This window comes from Amblyraja radiata, chromosome 1 (genome assembly GCF_010909765.2).
Source record: "Amblyraja radiata isolate CabotCenter1 chromosome 1, sAmbRad1.1.pri, whole genome shotgun sequence".
Taxonomy (NCBI): domain Eukaryota; kingdom Metazoa; phylum Chordata; class Chondrichthyes; order Rajiformes; family Rajidae; genus Amblyraja; species Amblyraja radiata.
Genome location: NC_045956.1, coordinates 161,636,247 through 161,660,192, shown reverse-complemented (window position 1 = coordinate 161,660,192; position 23,946 = coordinate 161,636,247). Strand labels below are relative to the sequence as shown.

Here is a 23,946-nt window from a genome sequence, read left to right as displayed (position 1 = left end):
GTTTCGGGTCGAAACATAGAAAATAGGTGCAGGAGTAGGCCATTCGGCCCTTCGAGCCTGCACCGCCATTCAATATGATCATGGCTGATCATCCAACTCAGTATCCTGTACCTGCCTTCTCTCCATACCCCCTGATCCCTTTAGCCACAAGGGCCACATCTAACTCCCTCTTTAATATAGCCAATTAACTGGCCTCAACTACCTTCTGTGGCAGAGAATTCCAGAGATTCACCACTCTCTGTGTAAAAAATGATTTCCTCATCTCGGTCCTAAAAGATTTCCCCCTTTATCCTTAAACTGTGACCCCTTGTTCTGGACTTCCCCAACATCGGGAACAATCTTCCTGCATCTAGCCTGTCCAACCCCTTAAGAATTTTGTAAGTTTCTATAAGATCCCCCCTCAATCTTTGGATGAGCTCATGCATGTTCTTGAAATGAGACGACTTGAGGAGGAAACCAAGAGGGCAGAGATTAGGCTGTGGGAGAAGGAATTGGATGCCTCCCGGGTTTCCTCTAGGGAACGGGAGTTTGATATGAGCAAGAACATCCGCCTGGTTCCCCCGTTTAGTGAGAAGGATGTGGACAAGTATTTCACAGTGTTTGAACGGGTGGCTTTGTCCTTGAAGTGGCCTAGGGACGGTTGGACCTTGCTATTGCAGTGTGTCCTTGTGGGTAAAGCACGGGAGGTGTACTCGTCTTTGTCTGTTGAAAGCAATCTGGACTATGAGTGTGTGAAGTCTACAGTATTAAGGGCTTATGAATTAGTTCCAGAGGCGTACCGGCAGAAGTTCCGGCGCTTTAGGAAGTTTGATAGCCAGACTTATGTGGAGTTTGCTAGGGAGAAGGAGGCACTTTTTGACAGGTGGTGCGCTTCTCAAGGAGTGAAGGATTTTGAGCTACTACGGGCCTTGATGATTATGGAAGACTTTAAGAACTGTCTCCCTGAGAGGGTTGCTATTTACCTTAATGAGCAGAAGGTGAATGAGGTGTCTAAGGCCGCGGTGTTGGCGGATGAGTATGTATTGACTCATAAATCTGATTTTGTTGGGCGATCCTAGTTTTGGTGCACGGCCGGTTGATCGTGGTGGTGTCGCCGGTGGCAGTGTTTCTGTGCCTGCAAGTGGCAGCACGTTGATACAGGGGGAGGTCCGAGCTGATAAGGTTGACGGAAATTTGAAGACTAATGAAGGTCCTGTGTGCTACTATTGTAGAGGGAGAGGGCACATGTTAAAGTCGTGTCCCGTTCTGAAGCAGAAAAATGCAAAGCCTGTGGCTTTGGTGGGTACACAGAAGGCACCTGTGGTACCTGAGGTGCCTGAGTCTGATGAGTGTAGGAATTATTCTGCGTTCATCATGAATGGTTTTGTTTCTCTAGAGGATGGGGGTGATAGAGTTCCAGTATCCATCTTGCGTGATACTGGTGCTACTCAGTCCTTTATATTGGATAGTGTACTGCCGTTTTCTGGGGAATCATCGGTTGGGTCAAGTGTCCCAGTGGTAGGATTCGGGATGGATGACATGGTAGTGCCTTTGCATACCGTGAGTCTCGAGTCCGAGTTGGTTTCAGGCCGGGTAACTGTTGGGTTACGGCCGTGTTTTCCCGTTGGGGGAGTTTCTGTGATTTTGGGGAATGACTTGGCAGGAGGTAGAGTTTTAGTCACTCCTGAGGTGACGGCTGTTCCGATGGTGCAGAGTCCTGATAGATTGGCTATGCAGCATCCGAGGGTCTTCGCAGCTTGTGCTGTCACGAGAGCTATGGCTAAGAGCCAGGCGAAGTTTGAGGATGTAGTGGACCTGAGTGAGAGCATTTTTGTGGATCAGGATGATAGATCCTGTGTTGTGAAGGGTGTTTCTACATCTCAAGATGGGGTAGTGTCTGGAAATGTGCCGGTGTCGTTGTCACGTGACCGGCTGGTTGAGGAGCGAAAGAGTGATCCAGGTTTATCTGATCTGTTCGACTGCGCGGTGCCTGAGGGGGATGTGGATTCCACAGCAAAGGGGTATTTTCTAAGGGAGGGCTTACTGATGCGAAAGTGGTCTCCCTTGGATATATCTGGGCATGATGATTGGAGCGTGGTTGATCAGATTGTGATGCCTCGTCGGTATAGGGACGAGATACTCTGTTTGGCTCATGATGGTCCTCTGGGTGGACATTTGGGGGTCAATAAGACGTATGACCGTATCTTACGGAATTTTTTTTGGCCAGGGTTGAAAAAGGACGTGAAACAGCAGTGCAGGTGTTGTCACATTTGCCAGGTGGCAGGAAAGCCGAACCAATCGATTGTTCCTGCGCCTTTATATCCAATCCCTGTGGTCGGTGAGCCGTTCGAGCGGATTCTAGTTGATTGTGTGGGTCCTCTACCTCGGACAAGGGTGGGCAACAAGTTTTTATTGACAATTATGTGTGCGTCTACCCGCTTTCCGGAGGTGGTCCCTTTGCGTAGAATTACTGCCCCTGCAATTGTTAAGTCTCTCACTAAGTTTTTTTCGTTGTTCGGTTTGCCCAAGGTTGTGCAGAGTGACCAACTTGATGTCGAAGGTTTTTGGTCAGGTAATGAAGTTGTTAGATATTGAGCATTGTTACTCCAGTGCGTATCATCCTGAGAGCCAGGGGGCTCTCGAGAGGTTTCACCAGACTCTGAAATCTATGTTGAGGACTTACTGCCTGGTGTTTGAAAAAGACTGGGATGAGGGGGTTCATCTAGTTATGTTTGCGGTGCGTGAGGTCGTGCAGGAGTCTTTAGGGTTCAGTCCTGCTGACCTGGGGTTCGCGCATACTGTACATGGTCCGTTGAGGGTCCTGAAGGAGAAATGGTTGCAGGAGGATACAAAACGTAGTATTTTAGACCACGTCTGTACCTTTCGGTCTAGACTGAGGAGGGCATGCGAACTGGCAATGGGTAATCTTGCTTCTGCTCAGTCTAAGATGAAGGACTGGTTCGACCGGAAGGCTTCTAGTAGGAATTTTTCTCCAGGTGACAAGGTCCTGGTGTTGTTGCCTATTCCTGGTTCCAGTCTGCAGGCTCGGTATAGCGGTCCCTATCAGGTGGTTAAGAAGGTTGGTGAGAGGGATTACGTTATTGGTACCCCTAATCGGAGGCGCAAGACTCAGCTCTGTCATGTCAACATGATGAAACAGTACCATGAGCAGGAGCCTGTGGAGGTTGATGTGGAGGAGCTGTGTCCTTCGGTTTCGTCTAAGCCTGTTTTGGCTGCAGTGGTGCTGCCGTGACACGGGTGGTGATGTGGGTGAGGCACGGTTGTCTGTGGCAGTGACGCAGGGAAAGCTGAGTAACTCTGAGGCTTTGGAGTCGCTTCCCTTGCGGTTGTCTCATTTGACTGGAAGTCAGCGGGGTGATCTGCTTGCTTTGGTAGAGTCAAATGGGTCACTGTTCTCGGATGTGCCTTCTCAGACGTCTGTGCTGCAGCATGACATTGACGTGGCCGGTGCTACGCCAATTAAACAGCATCCGTATCGGGTCAACCCTGACAAGCGTCATCGTCTAAGGAGTCAGGTTGACTATATGCTGCGGCATGGCATTGCTGAACCTAGTTGTAGTCCGTGGAGTTCTCCGTGTCTACTGGCGACGAAGGCTAATGGGGAGGACAGGTTTTGCACGGACTTTCGGAAAGTAAATGGTGTAACTAAGCCGGATTGCTATCCTCTTCCACGGATGGAGGATTGCGTGGATCGTGTGGGAAGTGCATCTTTTGTGTCTAAGTTGGACTTGTTAAAAGGCTATTGGCAAGTCCCTTTGACTAGGCGGGCGAGGGAGATCTCTGCGTTTGTTACGCCTGATGACTTTCTTCAGTACACGGTAATGGCATTTGGGATGCGCAATGCGCCGGCAACCTTCCAACGGTTGGTGAACATTGAATTGTCTAGTTTGTCCTTCTGTGAGGCATACCTTGATGATTTGGTTGTGTGCTCCAGGTCGTGGATTGAACACATCGGTCATCTGAAGGAGGTATTTCATCGTCTAGCGGAGGCAAACCTAACGATCAATCTGGGGAAGTGGGAGTTTGGCCAGGCCACGGTAACGGTAACGTATCTGGGTAAGGTGGTGGGCCGGGGTCAGGTTCGCACTCTCGGTATCTGGCTATGGTTGGGTACTATAGAGGGTTCTGTCCCAACTTCTCTGCGGTGGCTGCCCCTTTGACGGATTTGCTGAGTCCGAAGGTAGCTTTTGTGTGGTCCACAGAGTGTCAACAAGCCTTTGATCATACTAAGAGTCTTCTGGTGCGCGCACCTGTGCTTGCGGCACCTGATTTTGAGCGTCCATTTAAGATGGCAGTGGATGCTAGTGATCGTGGGGTTGGTGGAGTTCTTCTACAGGATGATTCAGATGGGGTGGAGCATCCAGTTTCGTACTTCTCTAAGAAGTTTAATCGTCATCAGAAGTGGTACTCCACCATTGAGAAAGAAGCCCTTGCTATTTTAATGTCTCTGAATCATTTCGAGGTTTATGTTGGCTCCTCGAATGTCCCTGTCATCGTACTCACGGATCATAATCCATTGGTATTTTTGCATAGTATGAAGAATAAGAAACGGCGGTTAATGAGCTGGAGTTTGCAGCTGCAAGACCACAACCTGGAGGTCAGGCATATCTGTGGCAAGGATAATGTCTTGGCTGACGCCTTGTCGCGCCACTAGTGTTCCTGAATAGTTTCTGAGATTTGGTGGTGTTTTTTTTCTCTCTTCTTCCGAAACCTATTCAGCATCTTTGGGTGGGGGTGTTAGGCGCTCCCCCCCCTGGTAAATGCTATGTACTTACCTTTCTCTGTTTCTCTCCCGAGTACAGGCCTCGTGGCTGTGAGTCTGGAATCAAGGGGTTAAAAGGCTCCTGAACCCGATTGGCCAAGCTGCGTCAGGTGACAGGTGACTCATCTGAAGCTTAAATACCAGAAACTCCCAGGATTCTTTCTCTTCTTCGTAGACCCTGACTTGTGAGCAGTCTGCTGGTGTGAGCTGCAGAAGGCCTGGCCACATGGCATAGAACTTTGTGTACTTTCACCATTACTTGTTAACAAATATTGAATTGGGACGGATAAGGGCTGACCTTAGTGTTTTCGTGTATTTTGTTTCAGGGTTATATCTCTTTAGGCAGGTTTTAGAGTCTCCGGTTCGACGGCCCATTACGTGGCTGGCTGGAGCACTGTTTAATTGTTTGTTAGTCCATCCCTATCCCTGACTGGGTTGTTTAAATCAGGTTTGGGTTTTGTGTTCCATTGAATAATTAAAAGATTTTTGAACTTGAACCTGGTTTTTGAATTATGTTACGCGGCTCTGAAGTACCTGCATTCGGGAGTCGTAACATGGTCTCACCAAGACCCTGTACAACTGCAGTAGAACCTCCCTGCTCCTATACTCAAATCCTTTTGCTATGAATGCTAACATACCATTCGCCTTCTTCACTGCCTGCTGCACCTGTATGCCTACTTTTAATGACTGGTGTACCATGACACCCAGGTCTCGTTGCATCTCCCCCTTTCCTAATCGGCCACCATTCAGATAATAGTCTACTTTCCTGTTTTTGCCACCAAAGTGGATAACCTCACATTTATCCACATTATACTGCATCTGCCATGCATTTGCCCACTCACCCAGCCTATCCAAGTCACCTTGCAGCTTCCTAGCATCCTCCACACAGCTAACACTGCCCCCCAGCTTCGTGTCATCCGCAAACTTGGAGATGTTGCATTCAATTCCCTCGTCCAAATTATTAATATATATCGTAAATAGCTGGGGTCCCAGCACTGAGCCTTGCGGTACCCCACTAGTCACTGCCTGCCATTCTGAAAAGGACCCGTTTACTCCTACTCTTTGCCCGTCTTCAGACTGATGTGAGGGTGGGGGAGGGGGGGGGAAGAAGAAAGGAAGAGGTGGAGCCAGTGGGCTGAGGACCTCCAATGGTCCTCACTCTGGCCATGGACGAGGCCCAGGATTACAAATCCAGGCACAGGAAAAGCTGCCTCCACCTTGGTTCACATCCAGTGGTGAACTGATTCATTGCTGAGCTACTACTGATGCCAAAACACTGAACCATTCAAAGGATGTAGGATGGTACTGCCGATGCTAGTTTAAAACGAAGATAAGACACAAAAATCTGGAGTAACTTAGCGGGTCAGATAGCATCGCCGGAGAAAAGGAATAGGTGACGTTTCGGGTCTCGACCAGAAACATCATCTATTCCTTTTCTCCAGAAATGAGGTCTGACACGCTGAGTTACTCCAGCTTTTTGTGTCTATCTTCCATTCAAAGGGCCTTGCCTTCTGAGAGCACGCATGAAGAATTTGATCAAACTGTAGTCCAGATTCCAAAAGGTTAATCGCCCCCACATTTGTGCCATTGTCCGTGAATTATTGCCATTTGTTGTCTGTCTCTGATTCTCTCCGAGTTAGATAGGTTTCAGATAGTCATTTCATTGCTGTGGACTTGTAATCACATACAGGAGAGGCTTAAATGGGATACAGCCAGCAGGCTTAAAAACAGAAAATACTCGATGCACTTAGCCGAACAGGCAGCATCTGTGAAAGAGAAGCATTTCAGGTCTCGGACCCTCCATCAAATCATGGGAGGAAAAAAAACAGTTGCAGAGGGTGAAAAGATAGATAGAACAGATTCAGGGACAGTTCCCTCCCAGCTGTTATCAGGCAACTGAATTATCCTGCCACAACCAGGGAGCAGTGCTGAACTATTAACTACCTTTTTGGTGACCCTCAGACTATCCTTGATCGGACATTGCCGGCTTTACCAGTGGCTCGATTGTAATCATGTATTATCTTTCCGCTGACTGGTTGGCACGCAACAAAAGCTTTTCACTGCACCTCGGTACATGTGACAATAAACTAAACTGAACTGAAACCGAGAACATCTCTTAGAGGGTAAGATCAAATTGGTTCATATGTTCATAAGTCATTGCAGCATAATTAGGCCATTTGACCCATCAATTCTACCCGTCATTCAATCATGGATGATCTATCTTTCCCCCTCTACCCCATTCTCCTGCCTTCCCCCCATTACCCCTGACACCGTAGTAATCTGTCAATCTCCATCTTAAAAAATATCCATTGTCCTGGCCTCCACAGCTTTCTGTGGCAATTAATTCCACAAATTCACCAGCAACTGACAAAATAAATTCCTCCTCAACTCCTTTCTAATGGTGCGTCCTTATATTCTGAGTCTATGGTCTCTGGTACTAGCCTCTCCCACTAATGGAACCATCCTCGACACATCCACTCAATCCAGGCCTTTCACTGTGCATAGACACAGACATATTGCTTGAGTTTAACCAGCTTTCATCACATGGCACTTCCGATTCAGATTCAGATTCAGATTCAATTTTAATTGTCATTGTCAGTGTACAGTACAGAGACAACGAAATGCACTTCCAGCTTGTTCGTTACGTCAAGCTTCCAAATTAGTCAGAGTTGAGTGGGAAAATTCCCATCAAACATTAAACAGCTGTAGTCTTTCCGTCACATCCACTAGTAAATACATCACTGGCATCTGCAGTGTTGTGAACTGTTCGATATGGAAGGTATTGAAACGGTTGTGATCTTCTAAATTTGGTCACAGGACTTTAAAAAAGAAAGGTACACAAAAATGCTGGAGAAACTCAGCGGGTGCAGCAGCATCTATGGAGCGAAGGAAATAGGCAACGTTTCGGGCCGAACCCCTTCTTCAGACCCATACTTTGAAGAAGTTCTCCTCCTCTCTCACACATTGTCTACTCCACTGCGAAATCTCCTCAAGGTATGCCTACTTTGAAGAAGTTCTCCTCCTCTCTCTCCTGCGCTCCATAGATGCTGCTGCACCCGCTGAGTTTCTCCAGCATTTTTGTGTACCTTCGATTTTCCAACATCTGCAGTTCCTTCTTAAACACTTTTAAAAAAGGAGTTGCTTGTAAAAGTGTTGGTAGTTCAGTTTTGTTTTGTTTGCCTTATATCAGTTGTTGAGAGAGAAACAACTACTAGTGGAAACTGGTAGGTTAATGTACTGGTAAGAGTTGGATTTGGATAAGATGAAGGTTTTTGGTCCATGCAATGTGCTGCTAACGGCAAGGCTGTGAGTGTAATCACCATCTGACCGGACCCATTAACTGGCCCGCTGAATGTTCTGAGCAATTTTGTATAATTCAATCAGGTTAACCAGCCCCATAATATGATCATGATGCTACTGCAGCACTAACTTGTGAAATCACCCTTTATACCCCTGGCAGGTCACATAAGCATACTGTATATATAATAGGGTCTGGACCAGATTATCCACTCCCTCACACCTGCCCTGCCATTCATCAGGATCATGGCTGATTTTTACCATGGCACCATTTTTCAGGACTATCCTTGATGGGCCGAATGGCCCAACTCTAATCCTATTCCTTATGACCTTATCCTCATAAACTGAGATTCAGAATCTTCAGAAGTCTTCCGGCCGATGTTTTGAATTCACACAATTGAGCCACCACACTCTTCTTCCATTGCTTTCTCCAGTAGAGAATTCAAAGGTTTGCCACCATCTAGGTGATGAAGGTATTACTTATCTCAATCCTTTACAGCTGTAGCAAGTAAAATGGACAAGGGAGAGCCAGTGGATGTAGTGTACCCGGACTTTCAGAAAGCATTTGATAAGGTCCCACATAGGAGATTAGTGGGCAAAATTAGAACACATGGTATTGGGGGTAGAGTGCTGACATGGATAGAAAATTGGTTGGCAGACAGGAAACAAAGAGTAGGGATTAACGGATCCCTTTCAGAATGGCAGGCAGTGACTAGTGGGGTACCGCAAGGCTCGGTGCTGGGACCGCAGCTACAGTATTTACAATATACATTATAATGATTTAGATAAAGGGATTAAAAGTAACATTAGCAAATTTGCAGATGACACAAAGCTGGGTGGCAGTGTGAACTGTGAAGAGGATGCTATGAGGATGCAGGGTGACTTGGACAGGTTCGGTGAGTGGGCAGATGCGTGGTTGATGCAGTATAATGTGGATAAATGTGTGGTTATCCACTTTGGTGGCAAGAATGGGAAGGCATATTATTTTCTGAATGGTGTCAGGTCAGTCACTGAAAGTAAGCATGCAGGTCCAGCAGGCAGTGAAGAAAGATAATGGCATGTTGGCCCTCATAATGAGAAGAGTCGAGTATAGGAGCAAAGAGGTCCTTCTGCAGTTGTATAGGGCCCTGGTGAGACCACACCTGGAGTATTGTGTGCAGTTTTTGTCCCCTAATTTGAGGAAGGACATTCTTGCTATTGAGGGAGTGAAGCGTAGGTTCACGAGGTTAATTGCCAAGATGGCGGGACTGTCATATGTTGAAAGAATGGAGCGACTGGGCTTGTATTCACTGGAATTTAGAAGGATGACAGTGGATCTTAAAGAAACATGTAAAATTATTAAGGGATTGATCAAGCTAGATGCAGGAAACATGTACCCGATGTTGGGGGAGTCCAGAACCAGGGACCACAGTTCAAGAATAAGGGGTAGGCCATTTAGAACTGAGATAAGGAAACATTTTTTCACACAGCGAGTTGTGAATTGGTGAAATTTTCTGCCTCGGAAGGCAGTGGAGGCTGATTCACTGGATGCATTCAAAAGAGAGTTAGATAGAGCTCTTAGGATAGCGGAATCAAGGGATATGGGGAGAAGGCAGGAATGGGGTACATATTGTGGATGATCAACCATGATCACATTGAATGGCGGTGCTGGCTCGAAGGGACGAATGGCCTACTACTGCACCTATTGTCTATGTATCTAGGGCTACTGGACCTTTCACTCCTGACTTCCTGGTTTCTGTCATGCACTCACCTGAAACACCTTGCGGGGCAATACGGCTGCACTTGCTGCCATGGAGCACAGGTACTGATGAAATTGTAATTGGGATTAAAATGGTCTCTACTCAGTGACCCTTTCGTCTACGTTCCCTGATGGCAGGTAGTTTTATCCCCCCCCCCTGGTTTGAATTAAATTAAATAGCATTGAAGTGTATCATGGAGACACAAACAACTGCAGATCACAAAACTGCAGTTTACAAAAAAAAACACAAAGTGCTGGAGTAACTCAGCAGGAGCATCAACTCACTCAACTCGGCAGCATCTCTGGAGGACATGGATAGGTGATGTTTTGGGTTGGGACCCTTCTGAAGTACCTTTACCCAAAACATCACCTATCCATGTTCTCCAGTGATGCTGCCTGACCCGCTGAGTTACTCCAGCACTTTATGTTTTTTGAAGTGTATCATAGACACCAAGTAGACTGGCTGATAAGTCATAGAGTGATACACTGTGGAAACAGGCCCTTCAGGCCAACTTGCCCACACCGGCCAACATGTCCCAGCTACACTAGTCCCACTTGCCTGCGCTTGGTCCACATCCCTCCAAACTGTCCTATCCATGTACCTGTTTAACTGTTTCTTAAACAATGGGATAGTCCCAGCCTCAACTACCTCCTCTGGCAGCTTGTTCCATACACCCACCACCCTTTATGTGAAAAAGTTACTCCTCGGCTTCCCATCAAATCTCTTCCCATTCAACTTGAACCTATGTTCTCTGGTCCTCGATTCCCCTACTCTGGGCAAGAGACTCTTGCTAACAGTGTAACTTGATTGGCTACTTCACCATCTCGATGTTTAATATCTTCACAGTTTTTTGTAAAACTGCACAGTTGTATTAACATAGAAACATAGAAAATAGGTGCAGGAGTAGGCCATTCGGCTCTTCGAGCCTGCACTGCCATTCAATATGATCATGGCTGATCATCCAACTCAGTATCCTGTACCTGCCTTCTCTCCATACCCCCTGATCCCTTTAACCACAAGGGCCACATCTAACTCCCTCTTAAATATAGCCAATGAACTGGCCTCAACTACCTTCTGTGGCAGAGAATTCCAGAGATTCACCACTCCCTGTATGAAAAATGTTTTTCTCATCTCGGTCTTAAAAGATTTTCCCCTTATCCTTGAACTGGGACCCTTGTTCTGGACTCCCCCGACATCGGAACAATCTTCCTGCATCTAGCCTGTCCAACCCCTTAAGAATTTTGTAAGTTTCTATAAGATCCCCCCTCAATCTTCTAAATTCTAGCGAGTACAAGCCGAGTTAATCCAGTCTTTCTTCATATGAAAGTCCTGACATCCCAGGAATCAGTCTGGTGAACCTTCTCTGTACTCCCTCTATGGCAAGAATGTCTTTCCTCAGATTAGGAGACCAAAACTGTACGCAATACTCCAGGTGTGGTCTCACCAAGACCCTGTACAACTGCAGTAGAACCTCCCTGCTCCTATACTCAAATCCTTTTGCTATGAATGCTAACATACCATTCGCTTTCTTCACTGCCTGCTGCACCTGCATGCCTACTTTCAATGACTGGTGTACCATGACACCCAGGTCTCGTTGCATCTCCCCTTTTCCTAATCGGCCACCATTCAGTTAATTCAGATTAAGCCAAATTAAAGGACATTTGCACACCTCTATGATGAACTTATTGACGGCGTCCCTCTTAAAGTACATCTTTCGCTCTCGTTTATTAACACACAGAGACTTCTGGTGGGTGCAGACACCATCTCTCCCATAAAGGACGATGAAGACATCAGCGTCGGTCCCTGATCCGTAGACGTCAGAGGTACGGACAGTGATCTCGTATGGAACAACTGAAACAGCAACATGGACAAGCATAGGTTCAGCTCCGTAGCTTAACACAGGTATTACGCGCAACTTCCTGCAAGACCAGAGCTGCCTTGAATAGGTTCACTCGCTTCTGAAGTTATTAAGTAACTGTTTTCCTACCTGCTCTTCTTTGTAAGGGTGGAACCACATGCGTTGACACCGAGTTTTTAAAGTGGGTGGGACTACAACAGAAATAGTGTACGGTCACTGGATGAGTTGAAGGGCATAAACTGCCTATCGCTGTTCTCATGTTTTTAAGCTATTTCTTATAAAGAAGGGACCCGGGTGATAGAATGTACGTTATATTTCACTGGCAATATTTATCTTTAAAAAACCCATAGAGTTATATAGCATGAAACATAGAAAATAGGTGCAGGAGTAGGCCATTCGGCCCTTCGAGCCTGCACCGCCATTCAATATGATCATGGCTGATCATCCAACTCAGTATCCTGTACCTGCCTTCTCCCCATATCCCCTGATCCCTTTAGCCACAAGAGCCACATTTAACTCCCTCTTAAATATAGCCAATGAACTGGCCTCAACTACCTTCTATGGCAGAGAATTCCAGAGATTCACCACTCTCTGTGTGAAAACAGGCCCTTCAGCCCCACTGGTCTGTGCCGACCAAGGTGTTATCAGAGCTAGTCCTATTTGCCTATCTTGGGCCTACAGTATATCCCACTAAACCTTTCCTATCCATGTTCCTGTCTAAATGTGCTTACTTTGTTAGTGTTACCTCTGAGCTTCCTGTCTTGGTGAGTAGGGTTTATAGGGGGTTGTGCTGCTCTTATCATCAGAGAAGCAGCATCCTGCCTGAGGCTCAGGATGTTGTTCATACCACTGCAGCATGGAAGTACCTAGACACTGGAGGTCAGGTACCTGCACATCTGAACTCTCAATCACCTTTGGACTTGTCCATGGTGATTCCATACCATCATGACCAAATAGACAATGTATTGGGCCACTTAGCTTCATGCCAGTCACAGCTACGTGTCTTATATTTTTAATCATCTTTTTCAAATATTTTAAGTTTGCTTTAAATAATTGGTTTCACTTTTGCTCAATGCTTCTGATCATCAGAGGTATTTATTGGTGACGAGCGGTAGAATTTCTGCCTTACAGCGCCAGAGACCACGGTTCAATCCTGTCTATGGGTGCGTGTCTGTACGGAGTTTGTACGGTCTCCCCGCGACCTGTGTGGGTTTTCTCCGAAATCTTCGGTTTCCTTCCACGCTACAAAGACGTACAGGTTTGTAGGTTAATTGGCTTGGTATAAGTGTAAATTGTCTTTAGTGTGTAGGATAGTGTCAGTGTGCGGGGATCGCCGGTCAGCACAGACTCAGTGGGCCAAAGGGCCTGTTTCTGTATCTATAAACTAAATTAAACTAAAAGGCCACTTATACCCCATACTATCAGAAAGCCACTTTCCACCACCTGAGATCCAGTCTCTGTTCACAGATTGCACTACATTGTGGGACAATCAATGCAGCAATGCCTCATGGAGCCATGCAGCTGCAAGATGCAACTGCAGGACTGCCATGGGGGAGGCAGAGGTGGAGTGAGGAGCAGTCTGCCTTAAGTATGATTCCAGCCATTTTTTTAAATGATGGAAGGCTCTCACTGGTCAGTACAGGGCGCCTGCCTTTCACAGAGCTATGCCTATCAATGGACTGAGTGTGTTTCAGGTATTAGTGCTGCGACTCTTCCCAAGTCTCCACTGCCAAGGCAGAAACTCCAGTTCGGACCCTCAAAGTCAAGATCCCATTTAAAAAGCAAAAAACAGCACTAAAAGCAATAAAAAGTTAGGTGTACAAAATCGTGAGAAAAATAGATCAGGTTAGACGCATAGAGCCTCTTGCCTAGAGTAGGGGAATCGAGAACCAGTGGACAGGTTTAAGGTGAGGGGGGAAAGATTTAAAAGGAACCTGAGGGGTAATTTTTTCACCCAAAGGGTGGTGGGTGTATGGAATGAGCTGCCGGAGGAGGCAATAGAGGCAGGGACTATGGCAATGTTTAAGAAACATTTAGACAGGTACATGGATAGAACAGGTTTAGATGGATATGGGCCTGGTGGGACTAGCGTAGATAGGACATGTTGGCCAGTGTGGGCAAGTTGGGCCGAAGGGCCTGTTTCCAAACTGTAGGACTATGACTGTAAACAGTTCCAGTCTGAAGAATGTTGTCTGCTAGAGTTTGTACGTCCAGCAAGTGAAAAGCATTTTTATCCTTAAAATCCAAGCAGGTATGATGCTGATCTCTTGTTCCATCACATGGTGGAGTTGTGTGAGCTCAGAGCTCATATAGTATGTGGCAAGCCAGTGAGAAACTGGTTGATGAATATTTTCTGAGAAAGAAAACAGAAACCCATAATGGGAACTGACGAATTTTTTAAATTAAGGCAAATAGAAAACTGTGTGCTTTGTGAAGTCTAAAGAAGGGTCCCGACTGGGAACATCGCCCATGCTTTTTCTCCATGGATTCTGCCTGACCGGCTGTGTTACTCCATCATTTTGTGTCTATCTGTGGTATAAACCAGCATCTGTAGGTCTTGTTTATACAAGTGCTTTGTGATCCCTCTGGTGAGGTTAACTTTCTATAAAAACGAGATCCCAGGAGGCAAATCTTCCCATTTATCTTCATAGTGTAGAATCTTAAGGGTGCGTAACATTTTCTTCCCAGTAGCTCAGATGGATTACAACTTGAACTACAACTCCTATTAATTTAAGCAGCAAGGTATAACTTACATGGAACATAGTCCTTGGTCTGTAAGTCTGCAGGGAAGAGGTCTCGTATGATGTATCCATCATCCTCAGCTTTATCCAACCAACGTCCACATGGGAAGCGCAGTATTTGTCCAAGGGATGGAGCATCGATTTCCACCCAGTCTAAAAACCAGCCAGCACACCCTCCTGAAAGTACATGTCACAACAAAGGAGTTGGTGCTGACATCGGAATTGCATTCAACTGTACATCAAGAAAAAATGACACAAAGTAAAAATAAAAGGGTCAGGGAGGAACTGTGGGGTGAGATACGGAACAGAAGCAACAATACTGGGAATTGGTGCTGTTGGAATGTCATTTGCAAATAATAGTAAAGGAGAAAGTAATGTTAGTTGAAGTCTTGCTTCACTTTGCAAATCAAATGGAAATTTCACAGATATGTCGTCATTAGAAGTTTATGTCTGAGCGCTTATATTCTTGTTTGAAAGGAGACAAACCAAACAACTTGAATTTGTCACCAAGAGGGCAACAAGAAATGCTTCTGTTTGTTAGCACACGATTGTTACAGCACAGAGGAATAAATGCTGACTCCTAGCAGATAATCCAATGTATTCCATTCCCAGTTCTTTCTCTACCCTTGAACATTATTTTCCCTTGCGTCACTGTCCAATTCCTTTTGAAATCCCTGACAGATAGTATTTTAACCATTCTTACAGCAACTGAAGTCCAGATCAGGACAACTATCTGTGCAGAAAAGCTTTTTCCTCACATCTGTCATGCATCTTTTGAACACAATTTTAAATCTGTGCCCTTTACTCCCTGAACCATCCACTAATGAGAACATTCTGTCGATTTACTCCATCCTAACCAGTCACAATCTTACACAAAGTTCTTGCCTCCAAGAAGGAGAATCTCAGCTTCTCCAGTCTAACATTAATCAAAAAAAACCTGTCTGGGTCTCCAAAGCCCTTCAGTGGAGGAGATATGTATCCTTATATGGTTTGATTTGGATGTGACTTAAGATCCATCCCCAAGGTTGAATCAAAAACATCCTTTGAATGGTCCAGCAACCATTCAGTTGAAGAGCAATTGGGCAAAATCAATATAAAAAACACTACGATGTTAGATCCAAAAACTAGTGAAGAAACGCATTTTACATTCAGAAGGGGCAAAAATCTAGTATCATTGGTGTTGCTCCCATTGAGTGGGCCACTGAGTGAACTCCCAGAAAGCGACTAGCCTGTGTCCTCATAACCTGTCCTCAGAACCACTTTCATGAGTCTTTTGCAAAGAACATTTGTACCGAATTTGCCCTTGAGAGATTATAGAGATTGTCCTCCTTAGATGCAGGATGTGGAAAGGGAAGGGCTCCATGGACCTTGTGAATTCACATTAATGTCCTATTTAGCATCCGCTCAGTCTCTGTGAAAGGTTCCTGTATTTTGAGGCCCGTTGGGAGGGGCTTACCATAGTTATCATGTCCTATTTGGATTTTTTTCAGTGCTCCAATGTCCACGGCCTCTATAGTAAACTCATCAATATTTCCTTTTTCAAATTTATTTTTATTATTTTTTGTTGCCTTGAGATTAACAATTCCTAGAAAAAAAAATAGATTTATGTTAAAAAAAATCCCTGGATGTACTTTCATGCATTTGTGAAGCAATCTGCAGTCTGGCCGAATAACCCACAGAGCAACAGTTCAAATTCCAGCAAGGCATGAATTTCATTGGGAGGTCATGTTGCAGTTGTATAAGACGTTGGTGAGAACGCATTTAGAATATTGTGTTCAGTTGTGGGCACCATGTTATAGGAAAGATATTGTCAAGCTTGAAAGCTTGACAGGGTTGAGAAAAGATTTACAAGGATGTTGCCAGGACTAGAGGGTGTGAGCTATAGGGAGAGGTTGAGTAAGCTAGGTCTCTATTCCATGGAGCGCAGGAGGATAAGGGGTGATCTTTTGGAGGTGTATAAGATCACGAGAGGAATAGATCGGGTAGATGCACAGTCTTTTGCCCAGAGTAGGGGAATCGAGGACCAGAGGTCATAGGTTCAAGGTGAAGGGGAAAGGATTTAATAGGAATCGGAGGGGTAACTTTTTCACACAAAGGGTGGTGGGTGTATGGAACATGATGCCAGAGGAGGTAGTTGAGGCTGGGACTATCCCATCATTCAAGAAACAGTTAGACAGGTGCATGGATAGGACAGGTTTGGAGAGATAAGGACCAAGCGCAGGCAGGTGGGAATAGTGTAGCTGGGATATGTTGGCCGGTGTGGGTGAGTTGGCCCGAAGGGCCTGTTTCCACACTGTATCACTCTATGACTCTATGATTAAAACAGTTTAAATAAGTAAAGTTAATGAAAGTTGCGTGATAAGAGCAGGTTTCAGAGGTGTAAGATCTATTTCATGAGACTGATGAATTGCTGGCAGCATTAGCACAAAGATAGCAATATCCTCTCGCTTCTTTTCTACCGATCTACTTCCCAGGGTGATCCATGCTCCACCTGCAGCGTGACCACAGGGCAATAATCAAAGACTAAACTTTCGCCACACTCTATTAATTAGTGTGAAAACAATAATGCGGTGCTGAACTCCCATCTGCCACTTTGGCGACCTTTGAACTATCTTTAATCGAACTTTATCTTTGCACTAAATGTTGTATCTTTTATCCGTTATCTGTGCACTGTGGACGGCTTGATTGTAATCCTGTATGGTTATAGTCCTTTCTTTGACAGGATAGCACGCAAACAAGAGCTTTTCACTGGAACTCGGTACCTGTACATGTGACAATAAACTAAACTAACCTAAAAATTCTAGCAGTGAAAGTAATAAAACACTGCGAATAATTAACTAAAACATTTATTGTTTGTTGTTATAGTTCTTTCCTTTTCTCCAGAGATGCTGCCTGACCCGTTGATTTACCCCAGCAATTTGTGTCTATCTAGAAACATAGAAACATAGAAAATAGGTGCAGGAGGAGGCCATTCGGCCCTTCGAGCCAGCACCGCCATTCATTGTGATCAATAACCCGTGCCTGCCTTCTCCCCATATCCCTTGACTCCACTAACCCCTAGAGCTCTATCTAACTCTCTCTGAAATCCATCCAGTGATTTGGCCCCCACTGCCCTCTGTGGCAGGGAATTCCATAAATTCACAACTCTCTGGGTGAAAAAGTTTTTTCTCTCACCTCCCCTTTTTCTCACCTCCCCTTTATTCTAAGTCTGTGGCCCCTGGTTCTGGACTCACCCAACATTGGGAACATTTTTCCTGCATCTAGCTTGTCCAGTCCTTTTATAATTTTATATGTTTCTATAAGATCCCCCTCATCCTTCTAAACTCCAGTGAATACAAGCCTAGTCTTTGCTTTTTTGCTTTGACTTCCTATTTGAAGAGAATCTATTCCCTTTTATTCAATATATATAATGGCCCTCTTTTCAACTTCTTCCTCTTATCTCACCTTGTTGAGCTGAGCGATAAGGTTGTGGAGTGTAGAGTGTTGTGTATCAAACTCTTGCTGGTGCTACTCTGCTGTTGTCACTGCAATGTGTGTGAGCACGCCCCCTAGAGGGGAGAGACCTCTCGCTCTTCCCTGCTCTTCATTCCACCTGGCAGTTTACGTTGGTACAACACTCATTTCTGGAAACATGTCCCACAGTGGGTTTTTACGAACAATCTTGATTGTTAAATTATGCAGTGAGAAGCCTTCTTACCTGTGTCATCCTTCTCACCGAACAGGATAATGAACACATTGGCGTCTGTTCCCGCATTCTTTTTCTCACCAGTTTTTATTCTCACATTGTAGGTGGTGGACTGGGCTGTTGGGAACATTTATACATTGGTTATTTTTGGAAAGTGCCACATTGGGTGAAACATTAACTAAAATCAACCAGGCTTTGGTATAGGAAGGAACTACAGATGCTGGTTTAAACCGAAGATAGACACAAAATACCGGCGTAAATCAGCGGCACAGGCAGCATCTCATTCCTTCACCCATTCCTTCTCTCCAGAGATGCTGCCTGTCCCGCTGAGTTACTCCAGCATTTTGTGTCTATCTCAGGCTTTGGTATATTTTGTATGCAAGGCTGGATGTCAGTGTGTAACTTCCCAATATTATTAAACTATTCAAAGAATTACAGTGCACTTAAAAAAGCACCTTGCAGACTCTCAGGACACTTCAAAATACTTTGCAGATATTTAAGTATTTTTCAAGAGTAGTCACTTTTAATTACAGTTGTTATTTTAGGCATAACAATTTGATAAAACAACTTTAGGGCCAAACGTGGGCAAATGAGACTAGCTTTGATGGAACATCTTGGTTGCATTGGACAAGTTGGGCCGAAGGGCCTGTGTCCGTGCTGTGTGACTCTATGACTCTATATAGTTATACAGGACGTTGGAGTTGTACAAGGCTATTTTGTTGTACAAGACGTTGGAGAGGCCACATTTGCTAAATTGTGTTCAGTTTTGCTCACCCTGCTGTGAGAAGGATGTCGTTAAGCTGGAAACAGTGCAGAGAGGTTTTAGGAGGATGTTGCCAGGACTTGAGGGCCTGAGCTACAGGAAGAGGTTGGACAGGCTTGGACTTTATTCCTTGGAGCACAGGAGGCTGAGAGGTAATCATATAGAGGTGCATAAGACCATGAAGGGAACAGATAGGTGGATGCACAGTCTTTTACCCAGAATAGGGGAATCAAGAACTACAAGACAAGGTAGGTGATGGAGGAAGAACCTGAGGGGTAACTTTTTCACACAGAAGATGGTGGGTATATGGAACAAGCTGCCAGAGGAGATAGTTGAGTCAGATAGTATAACAATATTTAAAAGACATTTGGACAGGTACATGGATAGGAGAGGTTTAGAGGGATATGGGTCAAACACAGGCAGGTTGGACTAGCAGAGATTGGTATTGGTCAGAATGGGCAAGTTGGGCAAAAGGGCTTTAACCAGAATAGAATATCAATCTGTCTGTTTAGTTCTCCTATTCTTGCATCAAAGAGTGCTTTATTGTTTCCTAATATCAGTTTCATATCTAATCTGAAAAATGCATCTGACTGCAACATTTCCTCAGCTTCAGCCTTGATTATGCATTGAATTGTTCTGGGGTAAAGGGGATGGCACCAGGGTAAGTCTGTAGAACAGGTAAGGAGTATTTGCTGAGCTGCATAATGTGCCAATAGTGGGTATTCATAACACTAACACATCATGAGTCTGGACAAAGAGATGGTTCTTTCAGTGACGTTTTGCACCTTTTTGTTCCAGGCCTAGCGTTGCCTGAGACTGTACATCTGTGTCCATATCACTTTTCAGGAAAGCCTCATCCACAGGAACCAGTTCTCTGGCAATCTGGCCATCATCCTCGTCAACAGCCAACCATCGTTCACAAGGGAAGAAGTACCTGGTAAAAGATTGTGTGATGGTGATTTTGTGATTGACAATAGACAGTAGACAATAGGTGCAGGAGTAGGCCATTTGGCCCTTCGAGCCAGCACTGTCATTCAATGTGATCATGGCTGATCATCCACAATCAGTACCCCGTTCCTGCCTTCTCCCCATATCCCCTGAGTCCGCTGTCTTTATGAGCCCGATCTAGCTCTCTCTTGAAAGTATCCAGAGAACCGGCCTCCACCGCCCTCTGAGGCAGAGAATTCCACAGACTCACAACTCTCTGTGTGAAAAAAGTGTTTCCTCATCTCCGTTCTAAATGGCTTACCCCTTATTCTTAAACTGTGGCCCCTGGTTCTGGACTCCCCCAACATCGGGAACATGTTTCCTGCCTCTAGCGTGTCCAAACCCTTAATAATCTTATATGTTTCAATAAGATCCCCTATCATCCTTATAAATTCCAGAGTATACAACTCCAGCCGCTCCATTCTCTCAGCATATGACATTCCAGCCATCCCGGGAATTAACCTTGTGAACCTACGATCACTCCCTCAATAGCAAGAATGTCCTTCCTCAAATTTGGAAACCAAAACTGCACACAATACTCCAGGTGTGGCCTCACTAGGGTCCTGTACAACTGCAGAATGACCTCTTTGCTCCTATACTTAACTCCTCTTGTTATGGAGGCCAACATGCCATTCGCTTTCTTCACTGCCTGCTGTACCTGCATGCTTACTTTCATTGACTGATGAACAAGGACCCCCAGATCCCATTGTACTTTTCCCAACTTGACACCATTTAGATAATAATCTGCCTTCCCCTTTTTGCTACCAAAGTGGATAACCTCACATTTATCCAAATTAAATTGTTGAGAGAAAGAGAGTTAATATTTCAGATGGATGGCCATTGATGAGTTAACTTTGTTCCTATGTCACATGCTGACATATTCACAGCATTCCCTCTTCTTAATGAGGAAATTCTTCATCTGGTCATCTTCTCTGCAATAATTTTTAAAGTAAGTATTTGTGTAGATTTTCGAAAGAATCTAGCAAATGAATAATATTTTGCTCTGCAAGTAAAGGCCTGTCCCACCAGCATGCGATTGCATGCGTCTAGCGCGACCAAACGTGGTCGCTTGAGGCATACGGCCTCGCGGAGCCGGTCCCACTTCCAACCGCGGAGCCGTCTGGAGTTGTGCGGGGCTGGTCCCGACATCATACTCACCAATCAGCTGGGCAGGAGGCGGGCCGACTGAATTTGGACATCGCACGGCGTCGGACGGTTACGTCATCACGCAACGGCACGCCGGGCGGTGACGTCATCGCGCAACGCTGCGTACAGCATCAAGACGCTGCATACGGCGTCAAGATGCAGTGTATGGCGTCAAGATGCTGCATACGCCCGTAGAGGCGCTGCGTACGGCCTCAATGCGGCTGCGGGCCGACAGGCCGTTGCCGCGCTGAATTTTTGGACAGAGTCAGTTTTTTGGAGCCCGCGCGATGACCAGCCCCGCACTCCTCCATACGGCTCCGGCGATTGAAGTGGGACCGGCCCCGCGAGTCCGTACGGCTCAAGCGACCACGTTAGGTCGCGCTCGCCGCATGCAGTCGCATGCTCGTGGGACAGGCCCTTTACTTGCAAAATGCAACAGAAGAATGTAATTTGTTTGGTGTTTAACTTGCAAAGTTGAGAAAAACTTCTGGATTAATATAAAATCTGTAATTCCTCTCATTTGAGGACAATTAATACTCACGTGGTGTCATCCTTTTCATCAACAATTTCAACTCTGTCCAGAAACCAAGCAGCGTACCCTCCTGCGTTATCATGGCGAATTCGGAGTTTCTTTAATGTTCCCAGATCAATGGCTTTGACCAAAAATATATCTTCCTACATTCAGAAACAAACTGCAGTTGTAGGATTTGAAGAAAACTTTAGGAGCCTGGGACAAAGCATGGACAAAGAATTGGCAGATGGCCAAGGTCACCAGCATAATCAAGGGCAAGTCGAACCCCAGCCACTCCCTCTTCTCTCCTCTCCCATCGGAAAAAAGGTGTAGAAGTGGAAAGCCCCACACCTCCAGATTCAGGAACAGTTTCTTCCCAGCTGTTATTAGGCAACTGAACCAACTTGCCAACAACTAGAGAGCAGTCCTAAGCTACTATCTACCTCTTTGGAGAACTTCGGACTATCTTTGATCAGACTTTACTGAACTTTATCTTGCACTAAACGTTAATCACGTTATTCTCTTTATCATGTATCAGTACACGGTGGATGGCTCGATTGTAATCATGTATTGTCTTTAGCCCACAACAAAAGCTTTTCACGGTACCTCAGTACATGTGACAATAAACTAAACTAAACTCAAACTAAACACAGGCCATTTAAAAATTGAGTTGAGAATGAGTTGAGAATGAGAGAACAAGGAGAAAGAACAGAGCAAAGAATAAAGGGACTCCTCCACTGAAGAGTATCAATAAAAGACTACCATTTCCTCCTCACCACCAGCCAACCAGCCACACGTGGTAGAGTAGAGCATCAGTTAGTGCTGCTGCTGCACAGCTCCAGAGATGTAGGTTCAATCCTGACCTTGGATGCTGTCTCTGTGGAGTTTGCATGTTTTCTCTGTGAACACACAGATTTTCCTGGATGCCTAAGTTATGAAGGTGTGCTGATGTTATTTGTCTACTGTGAATTTCCCCTTAAAGTAACAGAGTAAAAGGAGAATTAGTTGGGAATGTGATAGGTTTGTGGGAAAGAATAGGTTGCAGAAAAATAAATGGGGGGAAATGTGATTGCGGGGATGCTTTCAGAGTTGGTATGGACTAGATGGACTGAATGGTCGACTTTTATGTTGTAAAATATATTAAAAATATGAGCATGTCCATTTTTTATAGGGAGAAAGCAGGAACGGGGTACTGTACTGATTTTAGATGATCAGCCATGATCATATTGAATGGCAGTGCTGGCTCGAAGGGCCAAAGGGCCGAATGGCCTACTCCTGCACCTATTTTCTATGTTTCTATGTTTATGATCTTTTTGTAGACATTTAATCAAACATGTTGCTGGGATATTAGGATGCAGTGCTGAACAAAACGATTGCAGCTGGCTGCCTGCTCAAAGGCTAGTTTACACAATGGTCAGCAAATCTTAAAAGCAATGTTGACAGCTGGAATGAAATGAAGCAATAAGGATGGGACTAATTCTAGGTGTTGACCTATGTTTGGATATTTAAATAGCCTATGCTCTGACAGGTTAAGAAGCATCAGCTGATTTGCTCCATGACAAATCCACAGATGGCACTGACCTCACGGTGATTTGCCTAAATTCTCGGCCATTGTGGAGCAAGGAGCCTGTTCCTGTGTAGGAACAAGGAATAGCAGATGCTGGTTTACCAAGTAAAGACATTTAATAAAATGCTGGAGTAACTCAATGGGTCAGCCAGCAGATCTGGAGAATATGGATAGGTGACGTTTCAGGTCAGGACTCTTCCTCAGGGGTGGGGAGAAAGAGAGCTAGAAGATTAGAACAGCAGGACAAAGCATGGCAGGTCATAAGTGAACTCAGGTGAGCGGGGAGTTTTGATAGGCAGATATTTAGAGATACAGCGTGGAAACAGGCCCTTCGGCCCACCGGGTTCGTGCCAACCAATGATTGCCCGTACACTAGTTCGATGTTAGCATAGCAAAAGGATTCATAGCAAAAGGATTTAAGTATAGGAGCAGGGAGGTTCTACTGCAGTTGTACAGGGTCTTGGTGAGACCACACCTGGAGTATTGCGTACAGTTTTGGTCTCCAAATCTGAGGAAATACATTCTTGCCATAGAGGGAGTACAGAGAAGGTTCACCAGACTGATTCCTGGGATGGCAGGACTTTCATATGAAGAAAGACTGGATAGACTCGGCTTGTACTCGCTAGAATTTAGAAGATTGAGGGGAGATCTTATAGAAACTTACAAAATTCTTAAGGGGTTGGACAGGCTAGATGCAGGAAGATTGTTCCAGATGTTGGGGAAGTCCAGAACAAGGGGTCACAGTTTAAGGATAAGGGGGAAGTCTTTTAGGACCGAGATGAGAAAATCAATTTTCACACAGAGAGTGGTGAATCTGTGGAATTCTCTGCCACAGAAGGTAGTTGAGGCCAGTTCATTGGCTATATTTAAGAGGGAGTTAGACGTGGCCC

At 45.3% G+C, this 23,946-nt stretch overlaps 1 protein-coding gene across 1 annotated transcript in view; it reads right to left on the bottom strand.

Annotated features, from left to right (window-relative positions):
* The window catches only part of loxhd1 (lipoxygenase homology PLAT domains 1), a 188,858-nt gene that overhangs the window by 34,861 nt on the left and 130,051 nt on the right, over nt 1-23,946 (bottom strand). The window contains exons 26-31 of the mRNA XM_033034197.1: nt 21,520-21,653; nt 19,631-19,779; nt 18,095-18,199; nt 15,854-15,982; nt 14,410-14,574; nt 11,468-11,649 (exon numbers count right to left, since the gene is read on the bottom strand). Of these exons, the coding sequence (XP_032890088.1) occupies nt 11,468-11,649; nt 14,410-14,574; nt 15,854-15,982; nt 18,095-18,199; nt 19,631-19,779; nt 21,520-21,653 (864 nt within the window). The remainder of the gene's footprint in view (nt 1-11,467; nt 11,650-14,409; nt 14,575-15,853; nt 15,983-18,094; nt 18,200-19,630; nt 19,780-21,519; nt 21,654-23,946) is intronic.